The 15,016-nt window shown below is 32.2% G+C and overlaps 1 protein-coding gene across 2 annotated transcripts in view; it reads right to left on the bottom strand.

The window, feature by feature from the left end:
• LOC134680750 (receptor-type tyrosine-protein phosphatase mu-like) overlaps window positions 1-6,440 on the bottom strand; it is a 60,195-nt gene extending 53,755 nt beyond the window's left edge. Inside the window, exon 1 of one of the 2 annotated variants that reach the window (XM_063539966.1) lies at window positions 6,289-6,440. In XM_063539966.1, coding sequence (XP_063396036.1) covers window positions 6,289-6,291 — 3 coding nt within the window. In that variant the 5' untranslated portion in view covers window positions 6,292-6,440. Of the gene's footprint in view, window positions 1-148; window positions 195-6,288 lie in introns of those variants that run through there. The other variant, XM_063539974.1, reaches the window with a different exon arrangement.
• Window positions 6,441-15,016: the final 8,576 nt, after the last annotated feature.

The raw sequence follows: 15,016 nt of genomic DNA, 5'->3' as shown, positions 1-15,016 counted from the left end.
TAGTGATTTAAAGTGTACCCTTTTGTATACGTTTTTCCCTTCTTATTGGCCATCTGCGCAATTTGTTTGAACACTTTATGTATGTATGAATTCTTCGTTATGTTTACAAAAAGAATTTCAAAATAAAAGGAACGAAAAAAATATTTACCTTTATTGCAGCAAGACCAACATCACACTTTATATACTACTAACCAGGAAGTACGCGAAATACTTTACATATTTACCCGATTTGATATTTAAGCCGAATGGGTACATTGTATACCAGAGCAGTCAAGCATAAATATATCAACAGTAAAGGTATAGATTCAGATAAAAAGAAAGTATTTAAATGTATTCAGAAAATTGAATGTTATTTTTTTAATGGTGTTTGATAGAGAAAGAGATCCGTGTAAGTCTTATGTGTAAATTGTTTATTTATTAAATTACGGATGGATGAACTTGATTTAATGACTTATTACACATGTAGCAGGCTATAGCAGAAAGAAATCTTTTAATTGCAGACCGAATTATTTTCGTATCGAGGCATGATTGTAACGTAACGATGTATTTGTAAAATCCTACAATTGCTTATAAGAACATTTTATCTTATTTATGTAATATCAAATTCGTCCATTTTAATCCCACTTTTTTCCCTGCAACTTCAAATGAATGCCCCCTTATCCTATTCGACATAAGTACGTCAAAGGTGAGAATGTCATTGAAATGTGCACAGTCAAACATAGCCTTGGATCCGGCCCAATCTAGCTGCGCGTCGTATACTGACAAGATTAGCCAGGACCCCAGGCTAAGTCAAACACGCACGATGTTATAATTATTACATACACTTTGACTAATTTAATGAAGGTTACAAAATGAGGAAGAAAGTAAGAAACAAGGTCTTTTTATAACATTCGAGATGTCCCATTGGTGTTGATGTTTTCTGTCGATCTTTTACAACTAATCATTTGTGTGAATGACAGCTTTCTAGTTTGGAAGGACATGCTAAAAATGTTGGTAAAGTAAATATCCCATAGTGAGTTAACTTATTTCTTTACTTTTTAAAAGCTAAGCGGTAGTAATTTTTTTTACCGAGAAGCTGCTTCATTATTTGAAACTAGAACACACCCGTGATATCGTGGGTCCGTGACTGATTTAAAGTATGTAACTATGCGCAAGACTTATATTTGTATTAGTATTGTCATCTGATAAAGTCATGCCGATTATAAGATAGTTTTCACAGTTTTCTCTGCTTTCAAATCATTCTGTTTAACCCGTCTAACTGGAACTTATCAATTATTGGTAATATTAATTATTTGGAAAACAAAAGGTCCTGGGATGGAGTATTTTTTTAATCAACAGCATTGTCCTATATTAGTTATAAATTAAAGTTGAATTCTTTGATTCGCTGTTTTACGTCATGCCCGCTAACAAATTGAAAACTGTACCTATACGCCTTATTTTTAGTATTCGTATTGTTATCTGATTAAAATACTACAATAGGTAACAATTTGACAATTTAGTAGTGTCAACCCTATGATTATGACCCGTGTATATAGCATATCCTGAATACACCGTTTGGTGGTGCGCCTGTCAAATATGGAACGTACAGATAAGGTAAGGTAACAGATGAATATACTATTGGTATCGGAATCGGACTCGACCCGGAACTTCTTAATTATTGGCAATATTAATTACGTGGAAAACAAAAGGGCCGGGAATGGTGTAATTTTTAATCTACACCTTTGTACTATATTAGTTATATATAAAGTTGAATTCTTTGATTCGTCGTTTTTACGTGATGACGGCTGACAAATTGGACCTTGTAATTTTAGTATTATAGATATGTTGAGTCTAGTTTGACGCACAGTGTGTATCAACTATAATTATACATGTGGTAAATTCTTTATAAAAGAGATATTTTAGATAAATAAGTATATACGAAGTTTTAACTCTTTATCATGTTTATGAATTAAAACCAAAAAATAAATTGTGTAAACAGTTATTGAAGACGGGTGTCATTCGATATATGGAGAAAATATCATAAAAGAATACCTTATTGTTTATTAAGTAATTAATGCGATTAGATCATGAAATTAAAGCTCTGGTATAGGATCGTGAAAGAAATCTTATCTAGGTATCATGCAAGTTTACATGCAATAACTTATCTAATTTAACCAACTATATGGGCAAATTTAGAAGAAAATAAAACTGTTTGCCAAATTGTTTTAACATTATCATCTGTATTTGAGAGAAATCAAAGTTTAACATTAAACTGTTCTTTAATACAGAACTATAAAAGCAGATTGCTCCTAAACATGACTAAACATTTTTTCTATGAATTATGTCATTCCATTTTAACGATTCAAATGGTTGTATTTTATTTGTATGAATAAATCACAAATTTGTCAAAGAATGAAAAAAATGATGTTATGGACCTAGAAAGATCACGTACCGCTTATTGTAGATCATGAAAAAGATCGTGAACGATCTGTTGAAACACAAACGTTTAAATATTTCTTTTATTTATTATATGACAATATATTTTTAATTTGTATATCAAATACTGATTTCATGACTCATTCCGGTTTTCTTTTGTTGAGGAATAGGGCTATACTCGTTCAATGCCATTTGTTTCTAGTGAGAAATGTTTCTCGTGTTTATCCATGAGGGCCCTCATGGGGTTTTTGATTATGTGATTACTTGGCCGTTTTTTTAATGATTATTTGATTATTAAGCCAAATATTTCATGATTATTTGATTACCTAGGACTGTATTTTTAGTTTATGATTATTTGATTACTAAAGATAAGCAAATATTTAATGATTATGTGATTATATTGGCAAACAAATGGTGATTATGTGATTACTAGGACCCCCCCCCCCATGAGGGGCCTCATCCATAATTTTAAAAGACAAGCTGGTTAATTCAAATTTGCTGGATCATGAGCTAGCCTAGGGTGCAGGACATCAAAATGGTCGACACACTTGAACATTTTAAAAGTACTGAAGTTATTGTAAGTTAATTGGAAATATTATGTCTACCAAAAGTAGTTCATATGTTACCAACTTATAATAAGCAGTAGACTTACTAACATTGAAAAATGGTAATTTATAAACAGCCACTAGACCCCGAACATAATTCACGATGGCGGGGCATTGAAATACTCATCAAACTGATAGTAATGCAACCGTATAGAAATTATCATAGATATAGATATCACAGGTACAAAATAGTAGTTCCTGTCAAACTTATTTGCTTATTGCTTATTATTTGAAGTCGATGGACCATGACGTATCATTAAAAAGGTCCAACAACTGAGACTTACTGATCAAACCGACTTAAGCACAATACTGCAAACTATATTGACACCACCAGAAAAGCATCACGTACGTCTCGCAGTCTGCGAATTTTGTAACAGGCGAAAATTACAAACAATAAAACAAACAAAAACTAAAAAATGTAAAGAAAACCATTCTTCATTTTATGCATATAGACAACAATGCATAAAAGAACAGAAGACTGGTAAACTCTGAAAAATGCAGGTTGTTGAATATTTGTTAGCCTTTCTTCTTACATTACAAGTGATTTGAATTAAGAATTTTAGTGCGGATATATTTCATATAACTCAACACATTACGCAAATTAAAGTACACTTATTATATCATAGCCGTCTAAATGCAAACGTCTTTATCAGATGTTGTTAAGTCGAGCATTTAAATAAGCATTGTATTCATTGTCTACTAGCATAAAGTTTATCATGACCCCCTCTAAAAATGTCAATACATTTCGAATCAATTTAAATGAAACACGGTTGATATGATTAATTCAACACAATACATTACAATACATTACCCAGACCCAAAAAAAAGATAAATAAAAGGTTTGCATAATTCTATTAATATTCTTACTAATAATGTTTTATTAAGATCAAACATATAGTTCCTACTAGTATTCATTCGTACGAAACTGTGTAATATAAAAGGACATGTATAAATTATTACCAACAAACAAAGCATGATGTAAGTAAAGAAAACAGACAGTGTATTCTACCTTGCACCATTACCCCCTCCCCAGCCGGAACAAAACGTGTTAGGGCATATTGACGTGTTAACTCTGCCCGTCCCGTCTGTCCGTCATTCCGTCCGACCGTTCAATTAAAGGTATATACTGATTTGAGATAAATCCCCCTACAGTTTACTAAGAAGATTTCACTTTGCTGGCTGTTTGTTCATTTAGTGGTCAGTGTTTTGATTTTTTATTGATATTTGCTTTTGAAGATAGTTGAACTTTGTCATTTTTTGGAGTACATGTACATACTTATATAAGAGGTGCATATCGCTTCCGGATAACTCCTATAAAGAACCATATACGTATGTGCTATCATGCTCAGCTGTTTGCACTTTTGTATAACACTTGGCATCTGCGGGTGCATCAATTGTGTCTTCAGAGTTTCAATATATTTAAGAAAGTTCTACATTTGCTTTGTAATAAATAAATACAGTTACTACGGAATTCAGAGTGCTTTGCAAGGCCATGCAATTCACTTTGTCTTGTGTAACACTAGTTCTGTGTTATTTTTACGTTTTAGATAACTCATATCATATTTCCATGATTTAAGAATTGAATGCCACTTTTTGTAATTGTATTGCAGTGAAAATACTTTGATTGAAGCATTTTTATTATAAAGCGCAAAGCCTCAGTTGGAGGTCTTTGATGACTTTGCCCATTTTGGCATTTTAGCCCGTACGTCATGTGACATTAATAACTTTTATTTGTGCCTCGTGTGGATAAAATATATATATATAACAAAAAGATGTGGTATGATTGCCAATGAGACAACTCTCCACAAGAGACCAAAATGATTAACAAAGAAAAAACTATAGGTCACTGTACGGCTTCATCAATGAGCAAAGCCCATACCGCATAGCTGACAATGTAAAACAATTCATACGAGAAAACTAACGGCCTTATTATGTACAAAAAATGAACGGAAAAAAATATGTAATGTAACATAATTATGTTAAACCATGTTTTACGTTTTAAAGTTTCAAGGGGTCAATGGCTATAATTTGGCCATACCTCAACTTTGGACCTTTTTTATAGGCCATATGTACATTTGCGCAACACGACCTTTTATATTAGCTGGGCTTTCACCTTTGATATTATTTGTAGCCTTCTGGAATAGACCTTTGGCTAAAGGACTTTAAAAAATTCGAACCTTTAAATTGGTCATTGATAGTTTGTTATTCAAATGAAGAATACTTATTGTAATGGTATATGCTTAAAACTTATAATATTTTTAATGGCATCAATGCATGTCGACTTTATTGTTATAAAGAGAAAAAAGTCTTTTAATCAAAGAATACGAAAAAGGAATTCGAAGAGGAGTAATAGAAACACTCATGAACAGCGATGTCTGGGATTTGAAATTATAATTGTGGCTTAAATAAATATATAACTTATATTTGTCTATTGTCTATTGTCTACATTTAGCATTTAGTTTGTTTTACTGGGTAATTGTCTGAAAACACATTTATTTTCATTTTGTTTTAAGACTTCGATTGTTAGGTTCATAATTAAATTTGTTGAAGTAGTTATTTGATAAATGACTTGTGGATGACCAACAAACAACAACAACAAACCATAAGTGGCGTTTTTCCTTCCAGTTGCTGAATCGGAAACATGTGGTTAACTTATTATACATGTACTAATCCGTTAATGATACTCGTCATATATTACATGTATATATTACATATTATTTATTTATGTATACATTACATGTTGTTTTTAAAACAGCGGAATTATTCATCTTATATGTGATTAAAACTGATACATGAATCAATGTTTCTTTATATTCTATGTGTGCGTACACAGTCATGTCAATTGACGAATGTTTTGAAAAAGACTAAGGTTTAAGTTACTTTGAATACGCTAGTTTTTGAACCACTTGCATGTGTAGTACCTGAACACTACGGTACGATTTGATTGGCGGGTATTTGAAAAAAATATATTTGGAAGATTGTCACACAGGGTCACATTCTTTAAACGGTTCAAACAAACTCTCACTTACTTGATTTATGTGCCGAATAATTTCGTGTTAATTTTAATGTGAAGTATCGCATCTCATATTTTGGATAATGCGTCAGAAGTTTTCTTGTTTACCTAGAATATGTATCTTTTCCCTCAATGTCTCAATGAACAAGAGAAATGACTGATTTTACGGTATACATTTTGCACATTTCTTCATTTTCGTAAGCCAGATGGACAATACAGCTACTTAAAACACATGAAAAAAATAACTAGACTTACCATTTTCTAGTTAAATCCATATTTCATTCAAAATCATTTTAAATCGTGACCATGAACATCAAAACTTTAAGAATCTGTTGATCAAAAATATCCATATATAATTTTGTCTGTGTAAAAGTAATATACGTTTTGAAAATCTGAACCGATATAAGAACATGTACTTGTATGGTGTACATGTAGCTGTATGGGTGATTCGATAATCTAAACTTCCGACGTCGTATGGGTCATTGTATAGTCCGCTTAGAATAGATCAATCGTTTACTGATTTTATATCTTCATATATTCACTATGTAAATATAACAGATCAAGCCCAGGAAAGGGTTACTTGCTACAATATTCAATTTGTAAATTGTTGTTTTTAACTTTTTAATTTTTATATTTGTTGGTTTACTGTTTACGTCAAGTAAATAACAGACATAACAGGATAATATTAATATAATATAATATACAGTTTGATATTTTGCACATATTAAAAACACCAAGAAACTTACGCAGCAATCAACTCAACATCGAAAGTCTATCCGTCAGACAGACATGCATTTCTACACATAACATGTACACATAACAATCATGGTTCTATAGACCAAATATGTAAGACAGTTTCCTTCATAATACATGAATCTAAATCAAAAGGATTGCAAATAATACGTTGTAATCCTTAAATGAAAGATTATTGGCTTGATAACGATTAATTCAAGTGAGTTATTAAAGTCCTTTTCGACTAAATTTTATATTTTTTTACCTGTATTGCACTGTTACATCATAATACATTTTTGTTTGTTTATTGTTTAGTACGTGCACAATCATGCCGTTAGTTTTCAGATGAGAATTTCGAACTGTCTTTCTTTTGTCATATCTGGGCAACTAAAAGCTTACAGGGTTGTATGGGTTTTGCTCATTGTTGATGGCCCTTTAGTGACCTTGACTGGTTATCCTTACATTGTAAGTCATCTTGTTTTTGATGAATAGTTGTTGCATAAGCTATCACATTTTCTTTTTGTTATGCTTGTATTTACTTATGTCAAAAGTGGCAGATATTAGCCAGTAGGATGATGTTGTTACAATAAAATTTTCCTGAAAAGTAGCGTCCAAAAACAAACAGGCGAAGACAAAAAACGCAATCAATCAATGTCCAGAGTTAGAAAATGTGTTTATATGGTTAATGTAACACTGTGTAGGATAGAAAAAACAATATCAGTGAATGGAAACAGAAGCATATGTTTTTCAAAAATTCCCTTAAAAATCACAATCATGTTTTGTATTAATCCTATTTTCTTTTTCATACAAAAGAGATAGATAAGGCCACTCCCCCTTTTGACACACATTTACATGTAGTATTTCGTTGTACAAACTGTAATTTGGTGTATAACAGATAAATTTTAAATACCTTATACGGACCATATATTTGCTTCTCATTATTCTATGATAGTTTAAGTTTATTATTATAATGGTTTAATACTCAAAGCTAGTCTTACAATTTAGAAACGTAAAATTAATGTTGATAGAACTTTCTAAAGCCTCCACTATCGGGACTAACTGGCACAACATTTTGATAATTCACAGCATAATATATTAAATATTTTTTTCCATCATTTTTCCCTTTTTTTCTACATTTTTCGTAAAGGTTAAATACCATGTGGACCACACATAGCATGCTTAATACACAAATCATCATTCTATATTCCAGTTTCAACCAAAGTATAAAATCCTAAAATAGAGGATGACCTTCCGAGTGTTACCTGGCTGCTACTGAATACATATTCTTTAAGTACTCTTTACTTATTACTTAAAAATCAATTCATAGATTGCTATTTGACCAACTTCCGTTATCGAATCTATGATTCATATTTAGGGTTAGAATAAGTAAACAGTTAATTTCATAGGTACATGGAGGTACTGAAGTGAGAAGTCAACCTCAATTAGTAGCGTGAAATTTCGAAAGACAATGACAGATTATCATGACATATTGGATATTGAGTGATATCTACTCTTGCAACATTCTCTCAAATGGATCCCTCAAAAAGATCTTTTACAGTTATTAACATACAGACAATCACCGCATACTGAATCAAATAAACAGAAAGAAAAAGTGACAATTTTTCAGGAAAATGAACTATCTTAAAAATAAAGTATTTTGCATGCTAAGATATATTCATAAAAAAACTTGATATTTTCTCAGATATTTTAGATTGAAAACGACACACTTTTACAGTACCGTGTGTTTGAATTACTGTCGCTTCTCTATGTATACTGTATGGTTTCACTATGTTAAAAGGTTTCCTTTTTGGAATGTGTTCTCATGTTCCTGATTGGTGTAAGTGTGACTTTCATTTTGGGAACACCATATGAAGACACACGTTATTTTGTTTCTTATATTTAGAGGTGCAAAACAATAAACAAACAAAAATGTATTATTAAGTAACAGTGCTATACAGTTACAAAATATAAAATTTAGTCGAAAAGGACTTTAATAACTCACTCGAATTAATCGTAATCAGGCCAATAATCTTTCATTTAAGGATTAAAACGTATCATATGCAATCATCATGCCGTTAGTTTTATAGATGAGAATTTCGAACTGTCTTTCTTTTGTCATATCTGGGCAACTTAAGGCTTACAGGGTTGTATGGGTTTTGCTCATTGTTGATGGCCCTTTAGTGACATTGACTGGTTATCCTTACATTGTAAGTCATCTTGTCTTTGACGAATAGGTGTTGCATAAGCTATCACATCTTCTTTTTATTATGCTTGTATTTACTTATGGCCTTATGTCAAAAGTGGCAGATACTAGCCAGTAGGATGATGTTGTTACAATAAAATTTTGTATCACGATTCCGAAGTTTTGACAATTTATTAAACAAGTATAATTGTAAAGTAAAAATCAAACCGCTCTTCATTATTGTGTACCGTTGATATCAAACAAGCATATACATATAGGAACGTGTGGTATAAATGTCAATGAGACAACTCTCAATTCAAGTCACAATTTGTAAAAGTAATCCATTAAAGGTCAAAGTACGGTCTTCAACACGGAACTTTGACTCAAAAAGAACAGCAAACTACAAAAGGGTTCCACATATGACTAGTGTAAAACCATTTAAATGGGAAAACAACGGTATAAAAGAGGGACTAAAGATACCAGAGGGACAGTCTATACAATAAACGAGGAACGAGGAACACTTATGCACCACTTCATCAAATGACAACTATTGAACATCACATTCCTGACTTAGGACAGGTTCAAACAAATGAAGCGTGTTTAAACGTTTTAATAAGTACCAACCTTCACCATTATCTGAACTAATAGTGTTACACCACAACATAGAGGGACATACTATGGAATATCTACATGTAAAGAATAACCATATTAGATTTTGTCTACGAATTTGCGTTTCAATTTTTCCTCGTAGTTCGTTATTTCACTTTTCATTCTCCATATGTTTAGTAATGGACTTTGATATGCAATTCAAAGTTGCAGTCATTTCACATTTCATAATTATAGTAAAAATGTGTATTTTTGTTAAAAGAGAACACCGTCATAAATAATGATCTTATTGTTCCTTTGAGGGACGGCACTTAAAGTTAAACAGCGAGATACGTTAACTACCGAGAGTCGGGTTTTAGACACGAGCAATACAACTATGTACACCCACGTTGGAGCTCTTTAGTATGAAGATAGGAAAAGTACATGTATACGAAATTACGGGTCTGTCAACCCTGTTATAGCATTGTTGTTAGTAAACAGCCGTTTCCTGTAATAAACTGGAGCTACTTTTACTCGTATTTATTCAATTAGAAGTAGATTCTAAAGCTATCGCATATATTGATTGAGGTAGCGAAGTTTCAATTTTTGTCTCGCTTTGGAGGTATATCTATATAAAAGTGACAACTATGCGACACATCCAATGACAGGATCACCAGTGAAGGTGGTACACGACTGAAAAAAAACGTTTTATATTCATAATTATATACTTGTATATGGGATTGACTGGTAGCAAGCTAGCCCCGAATACAAATTCAATTATTCTGTTGGCCCTCCTGATCGAATGACTTTAAGACTGCATTTTTCGGCTTCTCCACAAAGCACGATGCATTCACGAGCAAAAGCAGGTATTGGTTTACTCGTATAAAGACAAATGTTTCTTTATAGTGGTTACGCTCATTTGTTCGCTAGCATATGAAAATGCTACTCTTAATTGTCGGGCATATTTAAAAAGGTATATGTATTTATCATTATAATTAATTTTCATCATCCTCAATATATATGTAATATTTGTCGCTGGATATAAGACATACATCTGTATCATCATCATCCTAATTGCTATAGCTTGAGGTATAATCTTTGTCGTAAGTACATGTATTATATATAGCTAGCGCTTGAGGCTTCTTTGTCGTAAGTATAATGTGAGGTTTAATTCTTGTTTTATATTTTAGCCGGTTTATGTCACGCATGCATATCTATGATACATAGTTTTTATAAATATCCAAGTTATAGCCAATCATAGAATAGATATAGGAAGATGTGGTGTGAGTGCCAATGAGAAAACTCTCCATCCAAGTAACAATTTAAAAAGTAAACCATTATAGGTTAAAGTACGGCCTTCAACACGGAGCCTTGGCTCACACCGAACAACAAGCTATAAAGGGCCCCAAAATTACTAGTGTAAAACCATTCAAACGGGAAAACCAACGGTCTAATCTATATAAATAAAACGAGAAACGAGAAACACGTATATATTACATAAACAAACGACAACTACTGTACATCAGATTCCTGACTTAGGACAGGTGCAAACATTTGCAGCGGGATCAAACGTTTTAATTGATCCAAACCTTCTCCCTTTTTCTGAAACAATAGCATAGTATCACAACAAAAGAAGTATGTTTATCAAATGATCATGATCACAATTAAAACAGATAGATAGGGATTGACTCGTGCGACTGAAACGAAGCATAAAACAGCTAGCCATCTTTAGTACTTCCAAAGTAAGCTCCATGTACCTAAATTATAGTATCCACAGCTGCTGAACACTATCTTTAAAACAACTACAACTAATAAATAAAGAATAATTATCCCGTTTATAATATTGATTTCGTACTGTTACACCATTGTCCTAGTACGGACGTGACTATTCCAAGTCAGAAAATTTAAATTCAGTGTTTATCGTTTGTTGTTGTGTTTTGGTTGATTTTTTTTAAAGATTAATTTGTCTGTTAGTTTTTGTTGTTTTACATTTGTCATTTTGGAGCCTCTTATACATGTAGCTGACTAAGCTGAATGGGCTTTGCTCATCGTTGAAAACCCTTCGTTGGACTATAGTTGTTAAAATGTCTGTGTCATTTGTTCTCTTGTGAAGAGTTGTCTCATTGAAAATCATACTACACCTTGTTTTTTGTATATATCACAAATTAAGAATAAAAAATTCATAGACACTCTAGAAAAGCGAGACCTTTTGTCATGTCAAAATTACAGAGTATCTGTAGGACCATAAGTGGTCATACTTGTATAGCAGATTTTATGTAGTGCCCATGTGTTCATTACATTACACGTCAGTATCACTTTTCTGTATTCAGTGAGCGGTATGGGATTTGCTCATTGTTAATAGCCGTACGGTGACCTATAGTTGTTAATGTTTGTGTCATTTTGGTCTTTTGTGGGTAGTTGTCTCATTGGCAGTCATACCACATCTTATTTTTTATATATACTAAATCACGGGGTAAAAGACTAATTCAGTTCGTAGTCTTAAACTTTTAAATCACATACGAGATGCCTAATGTTCAGACATTGTTGTTTTTTAAAGTATTTATCAAAGTCATACGAAAATCATTTACGTTTTTTTTTTCGTGCAATACAGTTCCTGATTATGGCCGGATCCAATATGTTTGAAAGAGGGTGACTGACGAGCGAAGCGGTGCAAAAAACAATTTGGACAATTATACGCTAAAATGATATTGTGGAAAACATGAGATTTTAAAACTTATTTAGCGATCGAAAAGCGGGAGTACGCTCACTACATGTACTCCTCTATCCTCGGATGCAAGTTTAGGTATACTTACACAAAAGCCACGCCCCATAATTTGGTATAGGTAAAGACGAAAAAGTACTTTTGAAAATACATCATTGATATGAATATCTGCCCACATCAAATTATCTGCAATTAAATTATAGAAAATTTTTTTTTTGTTTGGAAAGTCGAGTACACCTTTTACATTCGGGTGTGTTTGAATTTACTTTAAACGTTTAATCTTTTTAAAACAATAAAGAGGCAACCCTCTCGCTTCGGAATTCGTTATTTTAATATTAGTATGCTAAATGTCGTCTTGGTAGTTTTTAAAATTCATAATTTGAGAAGAACTAAAATATGGGTCAAGTGAAATGACAAGAAATGATTGGTGTGTTTGATTACAAGTTGCTAATTTACTTGTTCCATTATAGTATTTATGTCAATAAAATCATTCAAAGTTTAATGACAAAATATTTAAAGAGTAAAAAAAAATAGTTGGGGTTGAATTTTACTGAAGGCATATCCCAGCAACAAAGCGTGTTCAAAGAGCAAAACATGCATGTAGTGTATGCTCCACTCCGTCATGCTTCAATGCAGTAGGACACCATACGTTGAGTTAGGTCGGTTATGTCGAGTAAAGTCATTTTAATTGAAATATCTTATATACCTTTCGCTTACCTTGGGCTTAGGGCATATCAAACAAAGCACACTCTCCAACTTTGAAAACGAGCAGACTTGGGGTCAATTACATTGGAATGTAATTAATTTAATTACACATCATATTGCAAAATTACGGAAGCCGATAAGGGCCATTCAAAAAAAATTAATTATGTCGTAATAACGACATAGCATGTCGTAATTTCGACATAACATGTCGTTATAACGACATCGCTATGTCGTAATTTCGACATATCATGTCGTAATAACGACATCACTATGTCGTTATAACGACATCACTATGTCGTTATAACGACATCGCTTTGTCGTAATATCGACATCGCTATTTATAAAAGAATATGTATTATGATTGCCAAAAGACTAAATGACACAGATATTAACAACTATGCGTCATCATAATGCCCCCAATAATTAGAAAAGCCCCCGCATAGTCAGCTATAAAAGAGGGAGGAAAGATACCAATGGGAGAGTCCCCGAAATGCTGTGTTGCAGACAGTGTTATTATTCAATTATTAGCTCCCTTGGTAAAACTCCAAATTTCATATTTAATGCATTTTATTGTTAAATAATTAACTTGAAGCTTAATAAGTATATATTTGTTAATTGCATAGCTTTTGCTATTTGAATTCATTGGTTAACGATATTTACTTATATTGTAAAGTTTAATATTTGCATCGTCGCAAAATCTTTGGATACCTTCTTTGAATACCTTCAGTGAGAAATTTATATATTTTACAAAATAAGTATCGAGGTTAATACATTACCGTGTATCAAATGGCTGTACAGACATATAAGAAAGATTAAATTATGTGATTATGCGAGCCTGTCTTGCCAGCTAAGCATCCCATCTTCCCAAAAATAAGCGCATACTACATGGCGTCTTGTAATAAGGGTGAATTAATGTATCAAGTACTCTAATGCTACCAAACGTTGGGAACGATTTTCCTACAACACGTTACACTTAAAATGCGACGTCGAAGAGTTTTCAAGTTTTATTCGGTTTTTTATATTGTTGGTTGATTCTGGTTCTGTTCTTTTTGTGATGTCATTTTATCAAAAAATTACCTCGAGATGTGGATATCGATATAATAATGTTCACCCTTTAAGTTATTTCAACTTAAAATGCAGTACTGTCGCAAGTAATGTAGGAAGGAAAGATGGGACGGAAGTACATGTATACGGTTTTCATATATTTTTTTATCATAGGATGTTTAACTTTCAAGTTGCATATCATCTGTTATTGTAAAATTTCTATATCTTAATTCATCCCCAATACAAATATATCTGACACTCTGCAAGTAAATCGAACATTTTTACCCTTGGTTAAATTTGAATAGAAAGTCATCTTCAGATATATACATTTTAAAATATAGTAATCTACTCCTGGGTCGTCCGCGAAAACGACAAATAAAAATATAATCCCGTTTTTTTTTTAATTCGATGAAACGGTTTTCTTTGCTGTTTGGGATTCGTCTTTCAATTACCTCCATTTCATGCACAAGTTTATATTGACGAAAAGTTCCGGCTTCGCTAGTACAGGAATTACTTTCATCACGAAATAGCAGGACAAATCGCTAAGTAAAACATTCCGTGAACGGGTATTAAGTGTTTTGATATTCGTGATTGCACCTAACTGAAGTGACGACTTTAAATGATCTATTTCGGAGTACTTCCGTAACATAAATTTCAATTTATTTTATAAAATGGGATTTTCCCCCCATTTCCAAATTCTTTTCAATAAATCGTTAAAAGCTATACAATTAATAAAAATTGCAAAATTTGGCTGTGTCGAACCTATTTCCCCGGGCAGAGTCTTTAGCAACATGCACTATTTTTTTTCGGCAGCAATCATTAACATCTTTCTCCAAATTTCATAACACGATTTGTTTTAATTATCATAAACATTTAATTGAAACTTTAGCACTCTTAACGTCGGAAATTAGCGTCTTTAGGATTTTAGACGTTTTCAGAAATTTGGAAAAATTGGCTACCGTTTTGTAATTATGGAAGCATTTTATTCCTTTAAGACCCAAATATGTAGTTAA

Source organism: Mytilus trossulus, chromosome 1 (assembly GCF_036588685.1).
Source record: "Mytilus trossulus isolate FHL-02 chromosome 1, PNRI_Mtr1.1.1.hap1, whole genome shotgun sequence".
NCBI lineage: Eukaryota > Metazoa > Mollusca > Bivalvia > Mytilida > Mytilidae > Mytilus > Mytilus trossulus.
Note: the sequence above shows the minus strand (reverse complement) of the source record. Positions and strands in the feature narration are given on the sequence as shown.